The sequence below is a fragment of the Grampus griseus genome (assembly GCF_964374135.1).
Source record: "Grampus griseus genome assembly, chromosome: 10".
Lineage (NCBI taxonomy): Eukaryota > Metazoa > Chordata > Mammalia > Artiodactyla > Delphinidae > Grampus > Grampus griseus.
In genome coordinates this window covers 13,721,104-13,748,485 of record NC_139004.1, presented here as the reverse complement: position 1 = coordinate 13,748,485, position 27,382 = coordinate 13,721,104, and the positions used below count along the sequence as shown (strand labels likewise).

Genomic DNA, 27,382 nt, shown 5'->3' with positions numbered 1-27,382 from the left:
ACTGTGCGTGGAACATAATAATTATAGTAAGTGTATTTCCATCTACACGTGGGAGACTTCGCTGCTTAATCTTCTTTGAAGATTCCTTTTTCTCTGGCTTTTGCCCTTTCTGATCCAGATCTTCTCAGCTCACAGTGCTGTCCTTCCTATAACTCTTGTCCTTGTTCTATTCTCTGTAAGGGAGACAAATTTTTTCTTTGGGCAAAGAAAGAATATTTAGTCCAGCCTAAATGCAAGCTTTATTGAAGAGAGTCTGTCCTCAGTAGAAATGTGTTTACTGCTTGTAGACTTTTCATTTCACCTGCCAAGTCCTATTACTCGAGTGACTAAAAAAATCTGCAATTTATTTATAAAAGTACTTTTATCAGTTAATCCGAGAAGAAATTTAAACGTTTAAATCAGACAAAAGGACCATGAGGCACACTCACACATTGAACTGTAAATTAACAGCACGGAGAGCATCCTGTGGGCACATAGCATAACTTATTTCAAGTCCAAGACTGGAAGTTGTGCAGAAAACCCCTAAAATGTCTGTTGTAAGCAGCTCTAACAAGCACTGTAGCTAATGGCAGGAAAATATTCCAAATCAAATACAGGTCCTGCTGGAACCTACAGATGTGACTTTTCTAAGCATGTTAATATTTCAAATATTATGTAACTGGAAATATAATCTGCTCACTATGGTATCTTTCAGTTTTAACAGATATTTATTCAGTGATCATGGGAGTTTTTTTCCCAAAAGTTTTAAATAGAATTAATTTTTAAATTCTGGAATCTTATTTTGAAGTACAAGATTTTTTTTTATTGAAGTATAGTTGATTTACAATGTTGTGTTAATTTCTGCTGTACAGCAAAGTGATTCAGTTATACATATATATATATGCATTCTTTTTTTAAATATTCTTTTCCATTATGGTTTATCATAGGATATTGAATATGGTTCTCTGTGCTATACAGTAGGAACTTGTTGTTTATCCAGTCTATATATAATAGCTTACATCTGCTCACCCCAACCTCCCACGCCATCCCTCCCCCTTGGCAACCACCAGTCTGTTCTCTATGTCTGTGAGTCTGTTTCTGTTTCATAGATGGATTCATTTGTGTCATATTTTAGATTGCACATATAAGTGATATCATATGGTATTTTTCTTTCTCTTTCTGACTTACTGAAGTGAAAGATTTTTGAGCAACTCCAGGTATTAGCTATTGAAGTAGGTGCAGAAGATATTACAGGATGAGACATGGCTGACCTGACGAGCTTACTGTGTACATACCGGTGACTGTCCTCCTGGAGCTGCTATGCTAGATGACTCTTAGGGAAAGAGTTTTGAGAGTTTTGCCCTTCCTGCCACCTGAGGTCAGACACAAAGACTGCTGGCATATTCCCAGCTGCAATGTTGGGAAAAGGTGACTGGAGAATTGGGGGAAGTTTGGAAAGGGTTAAAGAGCTTTTATGTGAACCTTCAAGTGCAGCTCATGGAGGATTTGGGTCTGCTGCCTTTTTGCTGTCCCTTGTCATTTGTCTAAGTGGTTCATTTGAAAATTTGTGTCCATTAATGCCGTAATTGTGTGGAGGGTCACTCCTAATCACCGTATATTGTCTTTCCACAAAAATGAAAAAAACCTAGACTGCCAACTACCAAAAAAATGCAGGGGCTTGCGTCTGGCAGCCTCCACGTCTCTGGAACGAGGAAGATGTCATGGAATTTCCTGTTTTAATTGCAAAGACCAGTTGAGTTCCAGGGGCATTCTTGACCTTACCATGGTTGATGAGTCTCTCCTAATAGAAGTCTCCTGATTCATCCACTTCATTTAAAAAAAATTTTTTTTTTAAGACTTAAGGAGAGTCACTGTTTTTTTTTTTTAAATTTTGAAATATACCATATATACAAAAGTGTGTAAAACATACATAAAGACTAATAATAATAAAAATGAACACCCACATACTCTCCATTCAGCTGAAGAAACAGATTACCTGTGCTTAAGAAAAGGAGAGTGGACGGAAGGCAGTATTGCTTTCAAAATAACCTCACTTTCCTGATTTTTGTGTTCATTGTGTCCCTTAGCTTTTTTCTTTCTTTCTTTCTTATTTTTAAAAACAGTTTTACATTTAACTGTGCATCCCCAAACAATATTTTGTTTAGTTTTGCCCTTATTGGGGAACTTTATAGAAATGGAACCATACACAATATATTATTTGGGGACTTGCTTCTTTCTCTCAGCATTTATGTTTTGGAGATTCCTCCACATTGATGTGTAGCATTAATAACTGTAGTTCACGTTCTTGCACAGCTATAAAGGATTGCATTGTGTGGATCGCCACCATGTCTTTTTCCATTCTTCAGGTCTGTTTCTTTATTGGTTATTTGGAAAGCAATATGGACCCCAAATTCGGCAAGTCAACTTGCCATTTAAAGCTTCAGAGTTTGACCCCTTTCTGGTCAAATTCCCTGAGTCTGCGTGGGGAATTTCCAAGTGGTTTGCTTTCATTTGTGGGAATACTGACTGTCCTCATTTCGGGAGACCTTCTAGAGAATGGACTTGCTGTGCCTTCTCCAGGGGTTGTTAGTTCTTAACCTGACTCTCCTAGGTCTGGAATCACAGCCCTGTTTCTGCAGGATCTTGTGTATGTGTCCTTCCCTGTGAAAACCACACTCCCTTTAAGGGCTGATCTTTTGTGGAGGTGGAGGGACAGCTGAAACCCAGATGCTCTAGCTAGAAGCAGGCTAATCTTCAGAGCACAGGAAGATACTGAGACGTGTTCTTCTTCCTGTGCTCGGCTTTCCAAAGGCATTCTCCTCCCTTCCGCTCCCTTCCCCACCTTGTGTCTCCTCAGGAATTGGCAGGTGTTCTCTTCCGTTGTGCCCCCTACCGGGGGAGCCACTTTAGGGGCACTCCCATTGTTTAGTTTCAGATACCTCTGTGGAAATGACCAAAGCTCTAATAAAAAGCTCAGCAGGTTATATTTGTTTTAAAATTTAGAAACATTTTCTGGAAAGATTGTTCTAAGGAGTTACAGGTGTCATCGTTACGGTCCTATGACACTTTTGAAGGTAGGTCTCAGAGTGAGTAGGTTTTTCCTCTTTCATAAAGTGGAGCCTGTGAGTGTTTTTTTCTATATTAACTGGGTTTTGTTACTTGAGATTTTTTTCAACTTTCCTTGAACTGTGTTCTCCTGAACTGATATAAACGGTTGCCACATAGGGAAAAGTAATTCTGCAGTAAAATAAAGTTAAATCAGTTTCTTTGCTACAGGAGTTCTCAGAGCCTTCAATACACTTTTGTGCTTTGTGAATATTTAAATGGGGAGCTAGTAGAGACAGGAGTTCAAAAACATGTTTGATTATAGAATCCTCCCTCTTAGTGTATCTCGCAGTAATAATCCTCCCCTGAATACTCCTTGGGAAAGGCATCATTAATATATTTTCCATCGTTTACATTGGCTCCTTTTACCTAGATCTCAGGATTGCGGTAGAATCTTCTAGTACCTTAAGATATGTCCATTTGTCTTGAGGGAGGATGTGAACCTTTAAGGGCAAACTTATTTTCAGTTCACTTTTGATTTAGAAAGTGTTATGTATACAGTGTTTATAGGCCAAATGATCAAATGTGTGTGTGTGTGTGTGTGAGTGAATAAGAGTAGGGCAAAGAGGGAGTTTTGTAAATTGACGAGAAGAATAAGGTCTCAGCTTTTAAAGGATATTCATTGCCCTTGGAATTATATTCTACGAAAGTAGCAGAGTGACAAAAAGGGCCCAAACCAAAATTATCTTTTTGTAAATGTCTCCAGGCAAAGAAAGATTTTGTGTATGAAAACACTGATGAAAACGATTATCTTCCCAATGATTGTAAACAAAAAAAGTTTCCTACCTTCCTTCCTCTGTCCCTCCCTCCCTTCCTGTTTGGTGAGTGGGGAGAAGTGAAGATGATGATGCGAAGGACACTGAGTTATCTTTTTTTAAAAGACTTGTTTTATGACAGGTACAAGGTCTGCTGATTTGGGCACATTAGATAGATTTTATTTTGGGCCTTGTCAGGAGTATGTTTTCTTCTGTTGGTTACTGTTCTATATTCTCTTGGCCTTGAACATATAAAAGAGATGGAGACTGAAATGAAAACTGCATCTAATGACACGTCTTCTACCAAAATACTAAAACCAAAAGCAGAGAAGCTAGCTCAATTCTTATACATTTTATTTATTTATTTGTTTCTTTTGTTTGTTTATTTATGGCTGCGTTGGGTCTTTATTGCTGCATGCAGGCTTTCTCTAGTCGCGGTGAGCGGGGGCTGCTCTTCGTTGTGGTGTGCGGGCTCCTCATCGTGGTGGCTTCTCTTGATGTGGAGCACGAGCTCTAGGCATGTAGGCTTCAGTAGTTGTGGCTCATGGGCTTCAGTAGTTGTGGCTCACGGGCTTCAGTAGTTGTGGCTCGCGGGCTTCAGTAGTTGTGGCTCACGGGCTTCAGTAGTTGTGGCTCACGGGCTCTAGAGCGCAGGCTCAGTGGTTGTGGTACACGGGCTTAGTTGCTCTGTGGCATGTGGGATCTCCCCGGACCAGGGATAGAACCCGTGTCCCCTGCATCGGCAGGTGGATTCTTAAGCACTGTGCCACCAGGGAAGCCCAGAGAAGCTCAATTCTGAATAACTGAAAATTGGGTATAATCCTTATCTAAAATATTTCTTATTCTGATAAAAAAAATTTTCAGCTCTCCCTGCTGCTTAGATTTTCCCACCCATAAGTATTTTAATATAAGTAAAATTTCCAGATAACTGACGCTTACTCCTTCAAACGCCAGACCTTAACCATTTTGCTCTGCTTTCCACTCTGTCTTAAGCAGAGGCAGAGGTGACTGGACGTGATCATGAGCGGCTATTATTGTCCGTGTGATGAAAGGAGCTTGGGTTGCTCTGAGCTTCCCATCTCCTGTCACAGTGTTGGGTTGTCAGGAGACCAGTCCCGCTGTCGCCTCCCTTCTTAGCCTTGGATGGTGGCTGTCCTGCCTGCTGTGTGCTGGAAGACTAGATAACAGAGCAGGTCGAATGGGAGTGAGTACAGCAGCCCCAGAATGAACACCTAGTCAGGAGTAGAGGTGTGGCTGACCCCTTGGGGCTGTCGATCATCTCTTTCTGGTGCTCGTAGGCTTTCGTCTGGATACAGGAGGACTGAGGTCCTTGGGGAAAGGAGTGCTTCCTATCCTTAGTACCGTGTAAAACCTAGATGAGCCCTTTGGAAGTTTGTAATCTACTTGTTTGTTTCCAGAACTGAATATGAATCCACCTTGGCTCGGACATTAATATAACTTTTGAAATTCTCCAATGGCCTTATCTCAGGAGCATTAGCTATTCCTTATCTGCACAAGGCTGGCCATGTATGTATACTTGTTGAGGATGGGTTCGTTGTATTCTCTTGTTATACGATGGATGTGGTGTGTGATGTTGTGTGATGCTGTATTATACTATTCCCTCTGCATTTGTATGTGTTTGAAATTTCCCCTAATAAAGATTTGTAAAAACATAACACTGCATATACATTTGACTGGTTTTCAGACAAACCTCAAAGAGTGGAGTTACTCAGGGAAACATCACGTTGTCTCAAATGGTACTAGTAACCTAGTGATGAGAGCCACGGACTTCATATATCCATTCATTCACTTAACAGATATTTATTAATCTGGTGCCTGACAATGTTCTAGGCACTAAGAACAAGATAGAGGGAAGCCCTTATTTCCATGGATCTTATAACTGTTAGATCCAGCGGAGAAGGTCTGTAGATAAGTAACCAGGTAAAGGAGATGGTTTAAAATGGTGAAAGGTACCGTGAGGAAAAGAGCTGAGTAACGCGAGGCAGCCTAGGTGAGGCGGTGCAGGCAGCAGCAGCGCTAACACGAGAGTGAAAGGAGGCTTCCCCGAGGGGAGCAGGCCGTGCGGGGGGAGGGCACCCCAGGCGGAGGGAGCTTCTGTGCAGGTGCCCTGGGATACGAACGCTTTCTTTGGGGGGCGCCTCTCACCTTTAGGAAAGCGGCCCCAGAGAACATGCAGTCCAGCCAGTTTATCTGACACACATGCCCACTGACACCCAGAATCAATACCTGCAACTCTAAGAGCTGTCGAGTAATCCAGTAAATAAGCCAGTAAACATATCCTTATTAAGAGGACTTTCAAATTAGTCATTAACCAAAACAAAGCAGTCACTTTTCTGCAGTAGTAAAATAAATGTACCCAGTTACTTGTATAAAAATAGACTGCCTTTCGGGTATGACCATCATAAATGGCCTTATGGGATATCTGCGTTCTTTTGGGATGTAGTTCTGAGGTTATTTTTTATGCGTGTGTTTGTTTCTTCAGTAAACATGTGTTCTGTCCTGTGTAGCAAGCACTGTGCAAACTGGACAGGACAGAACCAGGACTATTGTGACCCAGCCTCTGCCTGGGGGGCACTCAGAGTGGGAAGAGACAGGTGTCTGTGACCAGGCCAAATGCTTATCAAGTGCCAGGTATGGGGTAGGTGGTCATGAGCAAAGCAGACCCGGGCGCAGTCCTGGTGTAGCTCAGCTTTAAGTGGACAAGACAGACAATAAATCCCAACACTGACAAAGTATGATGGGTGCCATGAGGAAAAGCGATAGTGAATAGCAAGGGAGTTCAAGATGGGGCAGTCAGGGAAGGCCTCCCTGGGGAGGTGGCAGTCAAGTCTAGTATGAAAAAGAACCAGGAGAGAGGACATTCCTGGCAGAGCAGCATGGGTGGTGGCTCTGAGTCAGAGAAGAGTTTTATGAGTTCATGGTGGTTAGAAAGGAGGAGATGGAAGGTGGGAAAGGTGAACAGAGGCCAAATCCTATAGATGACATTAAGGAATTTGTTGACATTCCAAGTGCGACAGGGAGTTATTGCAGGGTATTAAACCAGGAGAATGGTAGGAAATTTATTTTCAAAAGATCATTCTGGTTGCAAGGTTAGATGTGGTGTTAATGGAATACACCAAAAAGATCCTAATCCTAGTTTTGCCTGGTCTTAATCCTAGCTTTGCCATTTACTTAGTCTTGTAGGCTGTTTACTCATCTGAGAAATGGGGCTAATAAATTCCACCTCTTGTTGTGGGGAGGATTGAGTGAATAAGATAAGGTGTCAAGAATCGTGTAATGGCCAGAATATGCTCAATAACATCATTACCCTCCTTGTGCTCCCTCCTTCTCATAGAGTAAAATACAGGAGGAAAGTGCTCTGGAATCAGTCTCTGGTGGCCTTGGGGACAGCATCACGGGGCCCGGTGGCAGTGCTGTGAGGGGATGGGTCCCGTGTCCAGCTGTGGAGCATTTTGTCTTTCTGTTTGAGGTTGATCTGACCCATTCAAGAACTGGATTAGTAATAATGGCTTTATTAATGGCTTGTTCCAATTGAGATGATGAGTTTAGTCTAACAGATTTCCCCCTTTTTTCTCGATGCCTTCTGAAGGAGAGAAGTAAGTTGTGAACGCAGTACTACTATCGCTTCTTTACTGATAATTCTCAGAGTTCTATCAGGAGGATCTGCGAACCTTAATGCTTCTTGTTTGTATCTCGCATGCTCATGTAGACTAAAGATACGTTCTTCACTTAATTTTCGTGGACTTTCTTGTTGTCTGGCATCTCTGAACATCATCCACAAATGAGTTTTTTTTACAGTGTGGAGAACATTTAATTCTCAAGAATTCCATCATAATGGTCTTCACTGGGTTCCTATGTGAGTTTGCCTAGTAGGTAAAAGATTTGTTTTTTTAACCACGTCAATAGTACATGCAAAGAAAATGCTGTTCAGTGGTGTGGGCATAATACGTATAATACAGGAAAGCAGCAGCTGTCCTCAGAGAGTCGGTAGTATGATTACAGCCGTGTGTTAATAATCCTAAACTTTCATGAATTGGTCTCAGACTTGTCTGTAGTCGATTCTGCTCTGGGATGGTGACCGGCATTGTAGGGAGATTACATGTGGAGTGTGGTTAAGTGGTATTACTTTGTCTTTTGTTTTGTTTTTGAGAGGGTTTATTTGTTTATTTTTTGCTTAGCTTAAAAAAATCTTTTTTAATAAAAACTTTTATTAGAGCCATTTGAGGTTCCCAGCAAAACTGAGAGGAAGGTAGAGATTTCCTATATACCCACTGCCTTTACTCATACAGAGCCTCCCCCATGATCAGCATCCTGCACTAGAACAGTACATTTCTTACAGTTGATCAACCTACACTGACACATCATAATTACCCAAAGTCCGTAGTTTACATTAGGTAGGGTTCACTCTTGGTGTTGTACATTGTATGTATTTGGACAAATGTATAATGACATATATCCATTATTGTACCATACAGGATATTTTCATTGCCCTAAAAATCCTCTGTGCTCTGCCTATTCATCCCTTCCCATCCTCCCAAACTCAGGCACCTACCCATCTTTTTACTGTGTCCATAGTTTTGCCTTTTCCAGAATGTCATATAGTTGAAATTATACAGTATGGAGCCTTTTCAGGTTGGCTTCTTTCACTTAGTAATATGCAGTTAAGTTTCCTCCATGTCTTTTCCTGGCTTGATAGGTCATTTCTTTTTAGTGCTGTGGTTGGATATAATTTAATATCGATCCATGGTTCCTGCCTTGAATGTTTTTAGATATACCTGGGCTCTAGAATCAAACTGTTCCTAGTTTGCTGTCCACAATGAAGGTTGAATTCTAATTTTCCTGCCTTCATGATTCAACTCAGTGTGACTTTGAAGTTCAATGGCTCTGCACAGACGTCTTACAGCCCGTGTGGGCTGCTGAGTCAGCGTGTCTTGACCTCACAGCCCTCAGGGAGGTGGGTCCTGCAGGCTCTCAAAGTCCACAGGCATCTGGTGTCAGCATCACAGCTGTTTCTATGGCAGATGGAAAGAAGGAGATTATGGGTAAAATAAACAGCTGAAAGGGGGAGCATTCCATTACTAGAAAGTGGTGGAGGCAAGAACAGAACCCCCGCAGTCTGGTTTCTGCATCCCTGCTCTTAGCCACGATGCTGGACTGGCTCTCTTTTTATTTTATTTTTTTAAACATCTTTATTAGAGTATAATTGCTTTACAATGGTGTGTTAGTTTCTGCTTTATAACGAAGTGAATCAGTTATACATATACATATGTTCCCATATCTTTTCCCTCTTGCATCTCCCTCCCTCCCTCCCTCCCTATCCCACACCTCTAGGTGGACACAAAGCACCGAGCTGATCTCCCTCTGCTATGCGGCTTATGCCCACTAGCTATCTATTTTATGTTTGGTAGTGTATATATGTCCATGCCACTCTCTCACTTCGTCCCAGCTTAGACTTCCCCCTCCCCATATCCTCAAGTCCATTCTCTAGTAGGTCTGCATCTTTATTCCCTTCTTGCCCCTAGGTTCTTCTGACCATTTCTTTTTTCTTTTTTCTCTTTTTTTAGATTCCTTATATATGTGTTAGCATACAGTATTTGTTTTCCTCTTTCTGACTTACTTCACTCTGTATGACAGGCTCTGGGTCCATCCACCTCACTACAAATAACTCAGTTTCGTTCCTTTCTAATGGCTGAGTAATATTCCATTGTACATATGTGCCACGTCTTCTTTATCCATTCATCTGTTGATGGACACTTAGGTTGCTTCCATGTCCTGGCTATTGTAAATAGAGCTGCAATGAACATTTTGGTACATGACTCTTTTTGAATTATGGTTTTTACCAAATTCATTGATTAGCTCTAGTAGTTTTCTGGTAGCATATTTAGGATTCTCTATGTGTAGTATCATGTCATCTGCAATTTGTATTCCTTTTATTTCTTTTTCTTCTCTGATTGCTGTGGCTAAAACCTCCAAAACTATGTTGAATAATAGTGGTGAGACTTGGTGACCTTGTCTTGATCTTAGTGGAAATGCTTTCAGTTTTTCACCATTGAGGATGATGTTGGCTGTGGATTTGTCATATATGGCCTTTATTATGTTGAGGTAAGTTCCCTCTACGCCTACTTTCTGGAGGGTTTTTATCATAAATGGGTGCTGAAGTTTGTCGAAAGCTTTCTCTGCTTCTGTTGAGATGATCATATGTTTTTTCTCCTTCAATTTGTTTATATGGTGTATCACGTTGATTGATTAGTGTATACTGAAGAATCCTTGCATTCCTGGGATAAACCCCACTTGATCATAGTGTATGATCCTTTTAATGTGCTGTTGGATTCTGTTTGCTAGTATTTTGTTGAGGATTTTTTGCATCTATGTTCATCAGTGATATTGGCCTGTAGTTTTCTTTCTTTGTGACATCTTTGTCTGGTTTTGGTATCAGAGTGATGGTGGCCTTGTAGAATGAGTTTGGGAGTGTTCCTCCCTCTGCTGTATTTTGGAAGAGTTTGAGAAGGGTAGGTGTTAGCTCTTCTCTACATGTTTGATAGAATTTGCCTGTGAAGCCGTCTGGTCCTGGGCTTTTGTTTGTTGGAAGATTTTTAATTACAGTTTCAATTTCAGTGCTTGTGATTGGTCTGTTCATATTTTCTATTTCTTCTTGGTTCAGTCTCGGAAGGCTGTGCATTTCTAAGAATTTGTCCATTTCTTCCAGGTTGTCCATTTTATTGGCATATAGTTGCTTGTAGTAATCTCTCATGATCCTTTGTATTTCTGCAGTGTCAGTTGTTACTTCTCCTTTTTCATTTCTAATTCTATTGATTTGAGTCGTCTCTCTTTTTTTCTTGATAAATCTGGCTAATGGTTTATCAATTTTGGTTATTTTCTCAAAGAACCAGCTTTTAGTTTTATTGATCTTTGCTATCATTTCCTTCATTTTTCATTTATTTCTGATCTGATCTTTATGATTTCTTTCCTTCTGCTAACTTTGGGGGTTTTTTGTTCTTCTTTCTCTAATTGCTTTAGGTGTAAGGATAGGTTGTTTGAGATGTTTCTTGTTTCTCAAGGTAGGATTGTATTGCCATAAACTTCCCTCTTAGAACTGCTTTTGCTCCATCCCATGGGTTTTGGGTCACTGTGTTTTCATTGTCATTTGTTTCTAGGTATTTTTTGATTACCTCTTTGATTTCTTCAGTGATCTCTTGGTTATTAAGTACTGTATTGTTTACCCTCCACGTATTTGTATTTTTTACAGATTTTTTTTCCTGTAATTGATACCTAGTCTCATAGCGTTGTGGTCGGAAAAGATACTTGATACGATTTCAGTTTTTCTTAAATTTACCAAGGCTTGATTTGTGATCTAAGATATGATCAATCCTGGAGAATGTTCCATGAGCACTTGAGAAGAATGTGTATTCTGTTGTTTTTGGATGGAATGTCCTATAAATATCAATTAAGTCCATCTTGTTTAATGTATCATTTAAAGCTTGTGTCTCCTTATTTATTTTCATTTTGGATGATCTGCCCATTGGTGAAAGTGGGGTGTTAAAGTCCCCTACTCTGATTGAGTTACTGTCGATTTCCCCTTTCATGGCTGTTAGTATTTGCCTTACGTAGTGAGGTGCTCCAGTGTTGGGTGCATAAATATTTACAGTTGTTATATCTTCTTCTTAGATTGATCCCTTGATCATTATGTAGTGTCCTTCTCTGTCTCTTGTAATAGTCTTTGTTTTAAAGTCTATTTTGTCTGATATGAGTGTTGCTACTCCAGCTTTGTTTTCATTTCCATTTGCATGGAATATCTTTTCCCATCCCCTCACTTTCAGTCTGTAAGTGTCCCTAGGTCTGAAGTTGGTCTCTTGTAGACAGCGTATATACAGGTCTTGTTTTTGTATCCATTCAGCCAGTCTTTGTCTTTTGGTGGGAGCATTTAATCCATTTACATTTAAGGTAATTATTGATATGTATGTTCCTATTACCATTTTCTTAATTGTTTTGGGTTTATTATTGTAGGTCTTTTCCTTCTCTTGTGTTTCCTGCCTAGGGAAGTTCCTTTAGCATTTGTTGTCAAGCTGGTCTGGTGGTGCTGAATTCTCTTAGCTTTTGCTTGTCTGTAAAGGTTTTAAGTTCTTCATCAAATCTGAATGAGATCCTTGCTGGGTAGAGTAATCTTGGTTGTAGGTTTTTCTCCTTCATCACTTTAAATATGTCCTGCCACTCCTTCTGGCTTGCAGAGTTTCTGCTGAAAGATCAGCTGTTAACCTTATGGGGATTCCCTTATGTGTTATTTGTTGTTTTTTCCCTTGCTGATTTTAATATTTGTATTAAAATTTAATACAAATACAAATTTAATATTTAATTTAATACAAATTTAATATTTGTATTTGTTCTTTGTATTTAATTTTTGATAGTTTAATATGTTTTTTGGTGTGTTTCTCTTTGGATTTATCCTGTATGGGACCCTCTGTGATTCCTGGACTTAATTAACTATTTCCTTTCCCATGTTAGGGAAGTTTTCAACGATAATCTCTTCAAATATTTTCTCAGTCCCTTTCTTTTTCTCTTCTTCTTTTGGGACCCGTATAGTTCGAATGTTGGTGCGTTTAATGTTTTCCCAGAGGTCTCTGAGACTGTCCTCAATTCTTTTCATTCTTTTTTCTTTATTCTGCTCTGTAGTAGTTATTTCCAATATTTTATCTTCCAGGTCACTTATCCGTTTCTCTGTGTCAGTTATTCTGCTATTGATCCCTTCTAGAGAATTTTAAATTTCATTTATTGTGTTGTTCATCACTGTTTGTTTGCTCTTTACTTCTTCTAGTTTCTTGTTAAACATTTCTTGTATTTTCTCCATTCTATCTCCAAGATTTTTGATCATCTTTACTATCATTATTCTGAATTCTTCTTCAGGTAGACTGCCTATTTCCTCTTAATTTGTTAGGTCTGGTGGGTTTTTGCCTTGCTCCTTCATGTGCTGTGTGTTTCTCTGTCTTCTCATTTTGCTTAACTTACTGTGTTTGGGGTCTCCTTTTCACAGGCTGCAGGTTCGTAGTTCCCACTGTTTTTGGTGTCTTCCCCCAGTGGGTAAGGTTAGTTCAATGGGTTGTGTGGGCTTCCTGGTGGAAGGGACTGGTGCCTGTGTTCTGGTTGATGAGGCTGGATCTTGTCTTTCTGGTGGGCAGGTCCACGTCTGGTGGTGTGTTTTGGGGTGTCTGTGGCCTTATGATTTTAGGTATCCTCTGTGCTAATGGGTGGGGTTGTGTTCCTGTCTTGCTAGTTGTTTGGCATAGGGTGTCCTGCACTGTAGCTTGCTGGTCCTTGAGTGGAGCTGGGTCTTGGCATTGAGATGGAGATCTCTGGCAGATTTTTGCCATTTGATATTACGTGGAGCTGGGAGGTCTCTTGTGGACCAGTGTCCTGAACTTGGCTCTCCCACCTCAGTGGCACAGCCCTGACACCTGCCTGGAGCACCAAGAGCCTGTCATCCACATGGCTCAGAATAAAAGGGAGAAAAGAAAGAAAGAAGAATATAAAATAAAGTAAAATAAAATTATTTAAATAAAAATAATAATTAAGGAAAAAATTTTAAGTAAAAAAAAAAAAACAAAAAAATCAGACAGAACCCTAGGACAAATGGTAAAAGCAAAGCTATACAGACAAAATCACACACAGAAGCATACACATGCACACTCACAAAAAGAGAAAAAGGGAAAAAAAATATATATATATATATATCATTGCTCCCGAAGCCCACCCCCTCTATTTGGGATGATTCGTTGTCTATTCAGGTATTCCAAGGATGCAGGGTACATCACGTTTATTGTGGAGATTTAATCCGCTTCTCCTGAGGCTGCTGGGAGAGATTTCCCTTTCTCTTCTTTGTTTGCACAGCTCCCGGGTTTCACCTTTGGATTCGGACCCCCCTCTGCGTGGAGGTCGCCTGAGGGCGTTTGTTCTTCGCTCAGACAGGACAGGGTTAAAGGAGCAGCTGATCCGGGGGCTCTGGCTCACTCAGGCCGGGGGGAGGGAGGGGTATGTATGTGGGGCGAGCCTGCGGCAGCAGAGGCTGCCATGACATTGCACCAGCCTAAGGCGCTCCGTGCGTTCTCCTGGGGAAGTTGTCCCTGGATCACGGGACCCTGGCAGTGGCGGGCTGCACAGGCTCCCCAGATGGGGGGTGTGGAGAGTGACCTGTGCTCGCACACAGGCTTCTTGGTGGCGGCAGCAGCAGCCTTAGCGTCTCATGCCCGTCTCTGGGGTCCGCGCTGATAGTCGCGACTCGAGCCCGTCTCTGGAGCTCCTTTAAGCAGCACTTTTAATCCCCTCTCCTCGCGCATCAGGAAACAAAGAGGGAAGAAAAAGTCTCTTGCCTTGTCGGCAGCTCCATACGTTTTCCCGGACTCCCTCCCGGCTAGCCGTGGTGCACCAACCCCTTGCAGGCTGTGTTCACGCCGCCAACCCGAGTCTTCTCCTGGCGCCCTGACCGAAGCCCGAGCCTCAGCTCCCAGCCCCGCCCGCCCCGGCCGGTGAGCAGACAAGCCTCTCGGGCTGGTGAGTGCCGGTCGGCACCGATCCTCTGTGCGGGAATCTCTCTGCTTTGCCCTCCGCACCCCTGTGGCTGCGCTCTCCTCCGCCGCTCCGAAGCTTCCCCAATCCGCCACCCGCAGTCTCCGCCCGCGAAGGGGCTTCCTAGTGTGTGGAAACCTTTTCTCCTTCACAGCTCCCTCCCACTGTTGCAGGTCCCGTCCGTATTCTTTTGTCTTTGTTTATTCTTTTTTCTTTTGCCCTACCCAGGTACGTGGGGGGGTTTCTTGCCTTTTGGGAGGCCTGAGGTCTTCTGCCAGCATTCAGTAGGTGTTCTGTAGGAGTTGTCCCACGTGTAGATGTATTTCTGATGTATCTATGGGGAGGAAGGTGATCTCCACGTCTTACTCTTCCGCCATCTTGAAGCTCCTCCCTGGACTGACTCTCATAAAAGGCTGTTATCTGTCTCTACTGTTCAGCTGATACTGCTGCTTTCGTGAAGCTGTTGCGTGTAGCGTGATGTTTGGTTTTGACTCCCTCATGTAGAAAATGTAAATATTGTTTATGTAATTAAAAGCATGGTATCATAAGTATATGCTGTCAAGGTACAGACTGTCACATAAGTGGAAAATTAATCCTGGAAATATGAGTAAAACCAGATAGTTAAATGTATCGTTCTTCCAAACAGCATATTAATTGGGGTCTTGTCTAGTAGTGGCAGCCGAGAACTGCTCTGAGAATGGCCTCACAGAGGTGCTTAATTCTAGATTTAAAATCAGGCATTGGTGCTTACTGCTGCTTTGCTTCTTTTTTTTTTTTTTTTTTTGAGAGCTTCACTGCATGGTACTTTTGAAGACACAGCAAGAAAATTGCACAAGAACCATGTTTTCTCTGCTCAACTTTGTTTTGGTTCATCTAGTGTGAGTTATTGCCAGGCTCCCCCGTGCCACTGGGAAATGCAGCCGTGGCGTTGAGAGACTGGAGCTCCGTGCAGTGGCCTGGAGGACGCTCCACAGGGACCACCAGGGCCTTCTCAGAGGCCTGACACCCACAGCTGTAGTTGGCTGTGTTTTCCTTAGGGGGAGCAATTCAGGTATTTTCCTTGACAATATGAGGGAAAGAAAAGGCAGGGAAGCTATTATCAGTGGATAGTAATTATGTAAAATAATGCCATAGCTTGCTAAACATTCTGTTTGCTTTGTGTACCCATTTTAATTTTGGAAGTATATATATACTGAATGAACATTATTAAGTTGGGTTAATAGTTATTGAGGATATGCTCATGTATTCCACTCAAGTTTTGCATTTTACTGTAGCAATCTTTTTTTTATTAACCAGTTCATTATGTAGAAATGAAAGTTTCTTACAAAACTTCTACTTGGCTTCTGGGCAGCAATGCTAAAAAAAAAAACTTTCAGAAGGATCGTTTCATTTTCCTTTTTAATTCCAGTCCATCACGGATGTATACTTTTGTAAATGTCGGAGGAGGGAGGCATTGTGGCATTTTACCTCTAAAGGAAGGTGAGACTGGCCAGGACCTTGGAACAGATTCTTACCTCCTCCAGGACCAGTAACAAACTGGTCTGCCACCATTTGTAACATGGACTGCCTGTCACCAACCCTCAAACTACAATGTAAGGAGTGAGGGACTGGGTGATATTTCCAGATTTCGTCCAGATAGTAACCGCTGTAAAGGGGAAAATCTGTTTCAGTACTTTCAATACTTCTGGCCACCAAATGTGCAGGGGTTTTCCCACACCAACCACTTCTCCAATTCTCTGCAGACACCAGCGGGATGTCCTGCAGTTCAGTCCAATTCTGACACTGTCTGCCTGGAGTTAGCATCACATCCCACAAGTTAAGGGCTCAGCCCCCCAAGGCTGCCCCCGCCGCCCCCACCGCCCTTGGATGCCATTTACAGTTCCCAGGTTGTTAGTTTTGCTTTTGACTGCTGGGCTATAAATATGAGGTTCCCAAAGCCCCCTCCTTGGGTTTGATAATTGGCTACAGTGGCTCACAGAACTCAGGAAAACAGTTTACTTATTAGATTATTGGTTTATTGTAAAAGGGTACAATTCAGGAACAGCCAGATGGAGAAGATGCGTGGGATGAGGTGTGTGGGAAGTGGTGCAGAGCTTCTGTGCCCTCTCTGGGTACCACACCCTCCCAGCACCTCCAGGTGTTCAGCAGCCCGGAAGCTCTCTGAAACTCATCTGTTAGCATTTTTATGAAGTTTTCATTATGTAGGCATGAGTGATTAAATCATTGGCCTTTGGTTATTGGTTCAGCCTCCAATCCCTCTCCCCGCCTCTGAGGTTGGGGTACTTAGAGTTCAGGCTCAACCTGAATGACATTAAATTTTTTATTAAGAAAAATAATTTTAGCATACAAAATTTTCGTTAGAAGTGTATTTGTAGTTATTAGTGTCGTAATAGAATAAACCTGATATTAGGAGAGATTGGTAACTCACTGATTGGCTGATTGGGTCCTTTAACCAGAGCTCACTGAATACAAATTATTTGCAAGCCATTTGATGCACACCAAGAGGGCTTCAGTCAGTTTCAAGTAGACTGTCATCACTGTGTGTCCCTGCCTAGTCAGTGGAGATGGTATGGCCTATGTCTTTTTTTTTTTTGCGGTATGCGGGCCTCACTGTTGTGGCCTCTCCCGTTGCGGAGCACAGGCTCTGGACGCGCAGGCTCAGCGGCCACGGCTCACGGGCCCAGCCGCTCCGCGGCATGTGGGATCTTCCCGGACCGGGGCACGAACCCGTGTCCCCTGCATCGGCAGGCGGACTCTCAACCACTGTGCCACCAGGGAAGCCCTGGCCTATGTCTTTAAAACTTGAGTCTTGCTGGGTGGCAGAGAGATTGTATATCTGTGCAGGAAAAAAATGATGATTTTTAAAAATGCAATTTTATTATATTTATACATTCTTACAACCCTAGAACATGTTTGGGGGATCATCAGAGTTGTAAAATAATAAAATTAATTTATAAAACTTGAAGTGATTAGAAAACCTCCAGTGGGAATTCTAAGACTTTGCTCTTACTCACTTTATTTCAGAAGTTTTTTGCTTCTATAATAAAGTTGATACATCTTTATTTCAGAAAAATATTTTTGTAATTAAAAAATTTTTATTACTGCTATTCATATACTTTTAAAACGCAGGTGTTTTAAATTGAGGTTTAGTTGATGTATAATATATAAATTTCAGGTGTACAACATAGTGATTCACAATTTTTAGAGGTTGTATTTCATTTATAGTTGTTATAAAATATTGGCTATATTCCCTGTGTTGTAAAATATATCCTTGTAGCTTATTTATTTTATACATAGTAGTTTGTACCTCTTAATCCCTACCCCTCTCTTGCCCTTCCCCGCTTTCCCTCTCCCCACTGGTAACCACTCGTTTGTTCTCTATATCTGTGACTGTTTATTTTTAGTTATATTCACTAGTATGTTTATTTTTTAGATTCCACATATAAGTGATATCATACAGTATTTGTCTTTCTCTGTCTGACTTAACTTCACTCAGCATAATACCCTCCAAGTCCATCCATGTTGTTGCAAATGGCAACATTTCATTCTTTTTCATGGCTGAGTAGCAGTTCATTGTATATATAGCACCACATCTTCTTTATCGATTTGTCTGTTGATGGTCACTTAGGTTGCTTCCTTATCTTGGCAATTGTAAATAATGCCATAAGCATTGGGGTGCATGAATCTTTCCGAATTAGTGTTTTTGTTCTTTTTCAGACATATACCCAGGAGTGGCATTGCTGGGTTATAAGGTAGTACTATTTTTAGTTTTTTGAGAAACCTCCATACTGTTTTCCACAGTGACTGCACCAGTTTAATTCCCACCAACAGTGTTGGAGGATTCCCTTTTCTCCACACCTTTGCCAGCATTTTTTAATTGTGTTCTTTTTGATGATAGCAGAAAATGTTTTTGACAAAGACTAACAAAACGACACTTTTTTTTTTTTTTTTAAATCACCTTGTCTCGCTGTTCATTTCAGTGGACTACAGTAGTGAAGCTTTCAAACTGTAAATGTTCTTCGTGGCCTATAGGGCATATCTTACTTGGGTAATGCAGTTCTGTGCTTTGGTACTCAGCTGAAAATTCAAGGTGTTATTTTGGGAAAGGGCCCAAAACTGTTTGCTCCTTTGGGTTCTGTTTCTAATGCTGACCCCTGACCTTTTTTTTCTTTTTAACATCTTTATTGGAGTATAATCGCTTTACAATGTTGTGTAAGTTTCTGCTGTATAACAAAGTGAATCAGCTGTATGCATATATATATATATCCCCATATACCCTCCTTCTTGCGTCTCCCTCCCACTCTCGCTATCCCACCCCTCTAGGAGGTCACAGAGCACCAAGCTTATCTCCCTGTGCTATGCGGCTGCTTCTCACTAGCTGTCTGTCTTACATTTAGTAGTGTATATATATCAGTGCTACTCTCTCACTTCGTCCCAGCTTCCCCTTCCCCCTCCCCGTGTCCTCAAGTCCATTCTCTACATCTGTGTCTTTATTCCTGCCCTGACTTTTTTAATGCCAGCTTTCCAAGTCCTGAAATAGTACTTCTAGATTCTTCAGCTTCAGACTGGGAAAATAAATGACAAATTTAAAAATACTAGGTCATTTTAAAATAAAGGCTACCTTTAAAATTAAATCATTATCCCTGTGGTCACTTTGTCAGCTGTTGTGGGTGTAGCAGTGCATGGGGCCAGATGTCAAGTGAGATCAGCCCGATGATGTATGCTGAAGTGTTGGCCATTATGCACCTGCTCTTGGCTCTTTGCTAAAACAAAAATTAATATCCTAGTTTAGTTCTTATAAAGGTGTTCAACTTCATATATGTTTATCTAATTATTTCCAAGGTTTGTTTTTTCTCTCTATTCTTTTCCTTCCTTTATCATACGTGTTTTCTTAAAAACCTTTTTTTTTTTCCTTAAGGGAAAAAAGCCCCTGTTTTAGAAGTGCTGTCATAGCCAGAACTCACTGTGTCATTGACAACATAGTGAGCGTTTTTTCCCTCACGAGTTTACTATTATACATCCCCTTAAGGTATGCCATCCCTGAAGGAAATAGAATGCAAGGCACCTTTCTGGGACTGGGGTCTCCTCCCAGTCCTGGGCTGCCGCTCTGTTGCTCCCAGGTGGTCCTCATTGCTGCCGACCCCTTCAGTCATTCCTGTCTTCCCAGCAAGGACACTCGAGACTCAGAATATTTTGTATTCACTTTTATGCTGGTGTATTCTTTTTTTCCTCTAAAACTCATTTCTGAACATCGAAACATTTTGAACATCTTGAACTTTTTTTTAAAATAAATTTATTTATTTATTATTGGCTGTGTTGGGTCTTCGTTTCTGTGGGAGGGCTTTCTCTAGTTGGCGGCGAGTGGGGGCCACTCTTCATCGCGGTGCGCGGGCCTCTCACTGTCGCGGCCTCTCTTGTTGCCAAGCACAGGCTCCAGACGCGCAGGCACAGTAGTTGTGGCTCATGGGCCCAGTTGCTCCGCGGCATGTGGGATCTTCCCAGACCAGGGCTTGAACCCATGTCCCCTGCATTGGCAGGCAGATTCTCAACCACTGCGCCACCAGGGAAGCCCCTTGAACTTTTTTTAAAGAATATAACACCATCCATATATCCGTTGGCGACGTTCCAACAATGGTCGACATTCAGCTGTCCTTGTTTGAAGAGCGTATTTTAAACATCATGTTTCTCTTCATTTTTATGAACATAAGTTTTCTCTGTTGCCAAAAGAAAGTGCTCTTGTTCTTCAGCTCCCAGTAACTTTTTCCTAGATAAAATTAGTTGGAGCTATGTTAACATTTTGCATTCGTTATCCAGGAGGGCTGTTTGTTGTAGCACCAACAATAGCATGTAACATTTATTGAACAATAACTATGCGCCAGTGGTGTGTAGCATTATCCTGGCCACTGAGTGTGGTCCTGAAGGGGTGCTTTTCTAGCCTCATTTTATTTTTTTAAATTTATTTTTATTTATTTTTTGTATTTTGGCCACGCTGCATGGCATGCAGGATGGTTCCCCAACCAGGAATCGAACCCGGACCTCCACAGTGAAAGCACCAAACCCTAACCACTAGGCAACCAGGGAACTCCCCTTCTTTCCCCATTTTATAAACACAGAGACTGAGGCTCAGAGGGGTTACATAAATGTGCCCCAAGTCAACATGGCTAGCTGATGGCAGAGCCAGAGTTGTTTGGCTCCAAATCCTTAAATCATCACCACTATCCTGTCTTACTTCTTGCAGAAATTCCAGCCAAATGTAGTTATGGTAGAAAGATGTAGTCCAAAATATACACCCCGCCCTGCCAAAATTAAGCCACAAGTCTTTCCACTCCGGTATCAATTTAGTTCAGTTTTTCTTTTTGAGTTTTATTGAAAATGAGAGCAAGTTAAATGGAGTGGTAAATTTTTAAAAGAAGCAGTTCACACTGAAGGAATATTGGGATGATTGGGTTTTTTAATTGCAGATGCATTTGGAATTTTTAAACTCAACAACATATAAAATATGAAGATAATTGAAACCATTTGTTCCTTCATTCATCTCATCAGGGCGGCTCCAAGGTCTGCAACGGAAGGACCATAAGAAGTCATTCCACACCACACAGCGGTGGTTCCATCCTTGCAGATGTAGAGGGGAGGTCAGGTGGTGGGGCACGTCAGTCAACACATTTTACAGAATCTTCCTTCAAATCATCTTGTTTGCTCTCTCCTTTCCATCCTACTTTTTCTCTTGCCTTTGCCTCTGTGCCAACTTACATACCACACAGGCTGCGGTTTGAAATATTACACCTCAATCATTGACTGCAACATCTTCTCTTGCTGCCACTACACCATCTTTGCTCTTTCACTTTATCCAGACCACGAGTTTCTTGCTTTCCCCCAGTCTGTCATCCTCCTCCTGACTTGACTTCCTTCTCGATCCAGCCTGTGCTCTATTGGATCTTCCCCTTGGACCATCTCAGCCTCCGTCCAACCACAGGGATTTGAGTTCTTGGAAAGCACCACCGTCAGAAAAATTCATAGGTAGAAAAATCAAAGTCTTCTAGAAAATAGGAGGTTAGGAGGAAAACAATATTAAACATACCTTAAACCCAGTAGATTCCAGAGGACATACTCTTCCAAGCAAACCAGATATATTGGTGTTAAAAGTCTGCTCTGGTTGGTAACATTTCCCCTTAAATGAATCAGCTTCCTATTTAAAAAGGATAACCAACGAAGACCTACTGTATAGCCCAGGGAACTCTGCTAAGTGTCATGGGGCAGCCTGGATGGGAGGGGAGTCGGGGGAGAATGGATACATGTATATGTATGGCTGGATCGCTTTGCTGTGCACCTGAAAAATCATAACATTGTTAATCGGCTATACTCCAATATAAAGTAAAAAGTTAAAAAAAATGAATCGGCTTCATCAGTGTTCAGAAAATTTTGCTGTAGCTTCATATAAGCTTTATAACCTGCTGACTCTAATACCTCTTTTTAAAGGTTTTAAAACCAGGCTTTGTCATGGAATTTAATGCTTTTGGCATTTGCATTCTTCTTGTGGTTGGTTTCAGAGGCTCTTCAAAATATGTAATCCCATCTGCTTTTTATAACTCATAGAAGTGCTTGTTATATGTTTTAAATATATGAATATGTTCATTTGTTGGTATACAAGTATATAAACGTATCTTCAAACTAAAGTTAATCAACTGTCATTGAAGATGAACCTTTATACCCACCTATCCAACCAAATCCCAACCCTGTATCATCCTGTGTCCCACTGTCTCTTTCTGTGGACAAACTACTGAGCTGGGTGACAGAACAGTCCTATGATGCTCTGGTCCTCAAGCGAGCTGTGTACTCCGATGCTTTTTGCACACACGGTTCTCCCTATTGGGTTGCCATTTCTTCACCCTGTCAGCTGGGTGCCTCTATTCAGCCTTCTAGATTTCCCTCTCTGAGAAACTTCTCTTCTTTCCCAGTTCATATTTCCCTCTTTGGGGCGTCTCTGCACATCACAGAACGTGTATAAGTTCTATTTATTGTTGTCTGAAAGGCAGCATGTCTAATTTATTTTTGTACCTCAACAAAGTAGCACACAGTATGTGTTTAAATATTTATTGACTGAATATAGCTCTTTGTTTCTACCTGTACTTTGACACTCATCACAGTCCCCTTAATGTTAGTTATTCACGTATGTATCTGTCTCTGTTACAAGGTGTTAAGCTTCTTGAGGTCAGAGATCATGCCTCATTCCTCTAATATCCCTCAGAGCACCTATGATGTGCAGTGTAGGAACTGGTACTTATTAAACGCTTGCTGGTTAACAGGATTACTTGGACTCTGTTGTGCCCCAATGTTTAGCTCTCCAAGTGGGAAGTGAAAATCAAGGGCTTTATAAAGTATATGTCCTTAGAGTAATCTCCAGGAGTCAAATGTCATTTAGCTCTATATCTTTCTGATATAGGTTGTGGCAGTTTCCAACCATCAATCAATGACATCATTAGCACATGGAAGAGAACTTTCTGTTTCAGAAGAAGTCACTGATCATTCATGTCTCTTGAAGCACTGACTGGAGTTAGGGCTTGCGGACATCAGGGTCTTTGGCCATCTAACTTGTAAGTAGCTCACTGTAGCCAGTAGGCTGTAAATAATGGCCAAAAGGCTCCTTGTCCCAGAAATCTTTCAGTGTGAGGTGTGAGGAAAGAACGACAGCTATATAGGATTGCTGTCATTGTAATATGCTATTTATACTGCCTTATTTATTTCACTCTCTTGTTAAGCTTTTCAGGTTTGTACTGTCTACTAAATTAAGTACTGACGGTTCATTTCAAGACCTGGCCCAATATAGATCCAGCTTATCTTCACAGCCCCATTTCCGTGTGTGTGTGTCTCCTCTCCTGTCATCAGACTGAACCTGCATTTCTGAACCTAGTTGACCTACGAAGGTTTTGAGGGCTTGACCCTCGTTGGCATCCCTTTGAACTTCTCTGTATGAATGCTGATCTAGAGAAATAATTATTTTAAAACAAGACCTTGGAAACAGTCTACATTTTCTGACAATCCTTGACATCTTCTCTGCTATTAAATGCAAGCAATCTTGCCCCCGTGGGAATTCCCAGGTTTGATCCCTGGTTGGGGAACTAAGATCCTACAAGCCACATGGCATGGCCAAAAAAAAAAAAATCTTGCCCCCAAATTTTGGAATTGTGGGATTGAGGTGGTGGTGGAAGAAAATCCTCAAATCTAGATTATGTTTAACCCATTAATGTAAAAAATTACTTCTGAGTTTTTATAATGATTTCAGTTCTACATAAATATGTGGCATTGGGGACTGAGAACATGCAAGTAGCATGTGGCATAGCCTCTGCTTTCAAGGGGTTTAGGCCTTAAGGATACACTAGATTCCAATTCAGACAGAATCACTGAAGGCTGCAGGACTTTATGTGTGCTCGTGAGTGTTAAGCTGTTTTGTTGACCATAGGAATCCTGGGGTATCAGAGGTAGTGAAGGCCAAGGAGCTCTCAAACAATTGATGGGAATTGAGAGAGTGGAGCCTTGAGCTGGATGTTGGAGAGGAGAAAATTCTAGCAGGCAGAAGGGGGTGAAAGGCATGGAAATTACATGAGTTGTGTGAGAAATGCACACAGTGTGGGTGACCTTGAAGAGGTCCATCAACTTGCGTGTCCTGGGAGAGGAAGGAACCTTTGGTGTTTTGCAAAGGGATGTTCTTTGTAGTTCATTGGATGTTTGTTAGCCAGGAATATCGCCTCCTTCTCTAAGTGAGCCACGCAGGTATCAGCAATAGGCTGGACCTAACAGAGTCAGATGGAACTCTTTGTTGATAAGACTTTATTGATATAATCAACAAAGGCTGTAACTTAAAAAAAATGTATTTAATATTGATTATGTTTCTGATGGATTTTTATATTATTTATTTTCTTTCATAGATACACGTGTGAGAATTTTTATCTTTACATTGCAATACCACATTAGTTGTTTTTTCCCAAAGGATAGCATGCCATATTTGGTTGTAGTATCAGTATTACTCATGTTGGAAAAATTTTTCTTTACAGGCCCCCCAAAATGATCTATAGCCTCTGGGGATTGGGGCAGTAAACTATGGTTCTGAATTAGGATAACTTAGTTGCTTATCACCTAATTCAAACCTCAAGAAATGTTTGTTTACCAATTAATGAAGTACAGTTGTGATCAACTAAATGACCTACTTTTCCTTCTGTAGCCAGGATCCTTGTTCTCAACTAAACGATGAGTAATTTGGGTAGTGGCGGTTTCACTTAGTGGCTCGCCTTTTTCCCGTACATCCCAGTCTCCCTTTATTCTTAACAAACCATCCTTAGAAACACAAAAGAAGGTAGCAGAATTACATTGGCATTCCCATATTATGTGCTATCTTTCTAAGAAAGAGGCGTACACTTACAAAGTACTTAAAATGTTGAAATAGGACTGGTTTCCTGATAGGAATAAAGAAAACTGTATTGAAATGTCAATAAGGAAAGGATAGCTCTATTATTGGACAGTGAAGGAGGTCCGTGTACTACTGGCTACAAACCAGCACTTGTTCTGTGCCGCCGGTGACGGTTATTGTACGGTCCTGAAGCACATGAGAACCCTGGAGAAACCCCTGGGATTTCTGTTAGCGTGTACCCCCATTAGGTTACTTGGTTCATTGCAGCCTAAATGCGAAGCATATATTTTATTAATTTGGCCCATGCTGTGTCATGTGGTTGCCTTATCGCAAGCCAAGCCAAGTGGCTTTTCTTTACCCTGTTAAATAAAGCCATGATTTAAATGGCTTTTAAAAAATCAAGCAAGCAAAATAAGAGAAGGCGTGAGGTTTTCATCATTGTTCTACCTGCTCAGCACAGATGCCTTCTAGAGCAGTTGTTCCGCTTAAGGACATTTTCTTGGCAGAAACCTCAAGTTTTATGCACAGAGCAAAGACCCATGGCTTTCTTAGAATTAAAAACACTCGTACAATTTTATAACAACATCTATAAATGTTTATCTTGTTTTAAAGGACAGATGCACAGAATGTTGAGACTTGCTTAATAGCAGCCAGAGATACCAGTTTTTCTAGGAAGTTTCTCTCTAAAACCTGAAGACAAAAATCACATTCCTGTTGTGCCTTCCTGGGGTCACAACATAAGGACTCATTTACTTTTTAGCTAATTTATGGAATTTCAAGAAGATAATTTTTTATCTTCATCATTATAAGAAATGTCATGATTTTCTTTCCCTAGATTTAAAGGTTAGAGTTACCTACCTGATTGTGGAATCCATGGAGTTTCTTTCCTTGATTCTGAGCTCTGGGTTTTGTGGGGGGCCCTCAAAGTTCTGTGGGGAGTGTTAGACACAATGATGGAGAAAGAGCACCATGCTGTTTTTGCCTGTACCTTTTGGTTTCCATGCCCTCTGCCCTGGAAAATCCATTTCTTATTCTCATGATTCTGTTCCCTGTGAAGAAGGATTAAAGCCACTGGAAAAATTCCCCCATTTCTATTCAACAATAATTTTGCAGTTTCTGAATTGATGATACTGGAGGTTGATTAAGAATAAACCACATCAAGAAGGCCAAGACCCTGTGATAGGATTACACACCATAAAAATCATAGTTCAGCTCAATTTTGTATATGATCAAAACATTTACAAAGCAAGTAAGCCTAACAGTTTGTTACTTTGAAAACTATTTCCTTTTCTGAGTTTTTTCTGGATGCAGTTTCAGTCATTTTTGAATGCAAAAAATGAATGATAGGGCTTCCCTGGTGGCGCAGTGGTTGAGAGTCCGCCTGCCACTGCAGGGGACACGGGTTTGTGCCCCGGTCCGGGAGGATCCCACATGCCGCGGAGTGTCTGGGCCCGTGAGCCATGGCCGCTGGGCCTGCGCGTCCGGAGCCTGTGCTCCGCAACAGGAGAGACCACAGCAGTGAGAGGCCCGCGTACCACAAAAAAAAAAAAAAAAAAAAAGAATGATAAAGGATGCGTGTGTTGTTGATGATAAGGAAGGATGTAACTTGCTTTTAAATTTTTATTCAGGGTTGAAATATGTGAAAATTGTCATCTAAACCATGGTTTTTAATTGGGAAAAAATCCCATATTTATTATTTTTCAAAGGAAATATACATATATATTAAGGCGAATTTAGCAAAAATTTAAATGTGAAAATTGATTTTAAAGTATTTGACCGCATGCAGTATGATTGCAGCATCTTTCTTTATTCTGATGCTCTTTTTGTTGGCTTTTTAAGAATCATTAAAAATACCTCTTAATGACTGGATACATTCTATTAAACCAGGAAAGAAACTGAGGCCCACACTATATTTTTGAACAAATATAAAAGTTTATCACCTCAGGCAGTGAAGTGAATATGGCTCCAGATCTTTGTGAAGTAGAATATCTTTCAGATCACGTAATCAAGATGCTGAGTTTCCCTTGTTTTTTTTCTCTTTCATTGCTTCCTTCTGACGTGTGGCTGCTGTGTTGACAACCCGCTCTACTTCTGCTGCTGAATGTTTTGTTTCCATCATTCAGGAAACCTCCCAAGGTAAGCACTGATACGGAATTTGGCATGCATGCTGGCCAGGTGCACCAAAATCCTGAATTGTATCCATCACAATAACCTGTGTGAAACACCTCTGCTTTTGAGAAGACAAATTGGCATTCTAGTGTAAAACTTAAACCGTGAGCAAACAATTAATGTTGGTAATGATATAAAATGCGAGTGGTCCTCTACATTTACAAAGCACTTTCATACATTATTTCATTCTGGGAATTAATGCTTGGGTCAGAACAAACCTGTTTGGTTACTGTTTCTATTTTATTGATGATGAAATGAGGCTCAGAGAGATGAAATAAAATGTCCCAATTCACAGATTGGGTAAGCAGAGAACTAGATAATATCACCACCTAGAAAATGGAGAAACAAAAACGGTAACATAATGATAGGTTAGTAACTATGGTTATTGACTGCACAA

At 41.1% G+C, this 27,382-nt stretch overlaps 1 protein-coding gene across 5 annotated transcripts in view; it reads left to right on the top strand.

Moving 5' to 3' along the window:
• The window catches only part of KIF13A (kinesin family member 13A), a 216,047-nt gene that overhangs the window by 60,893 nt on the left and 127,772 nt on the right, over window positions 1-27,382 (top strand). For all 5 annotated transcript variants that reach the window (XM_082662895.1, XM_082662897.1, XM_082662894.1 and 2 more), the window contains exon 3: window positions 26,940-26,952. In XM_082662895.1, coding sequence (XP_082519021.1) covers window positions 26,940-26,952 — 13 coding nt within the window. The remainder of the gene's footprint in view (window positions 1-26,939; window positions 26,953-27,382) is intronic.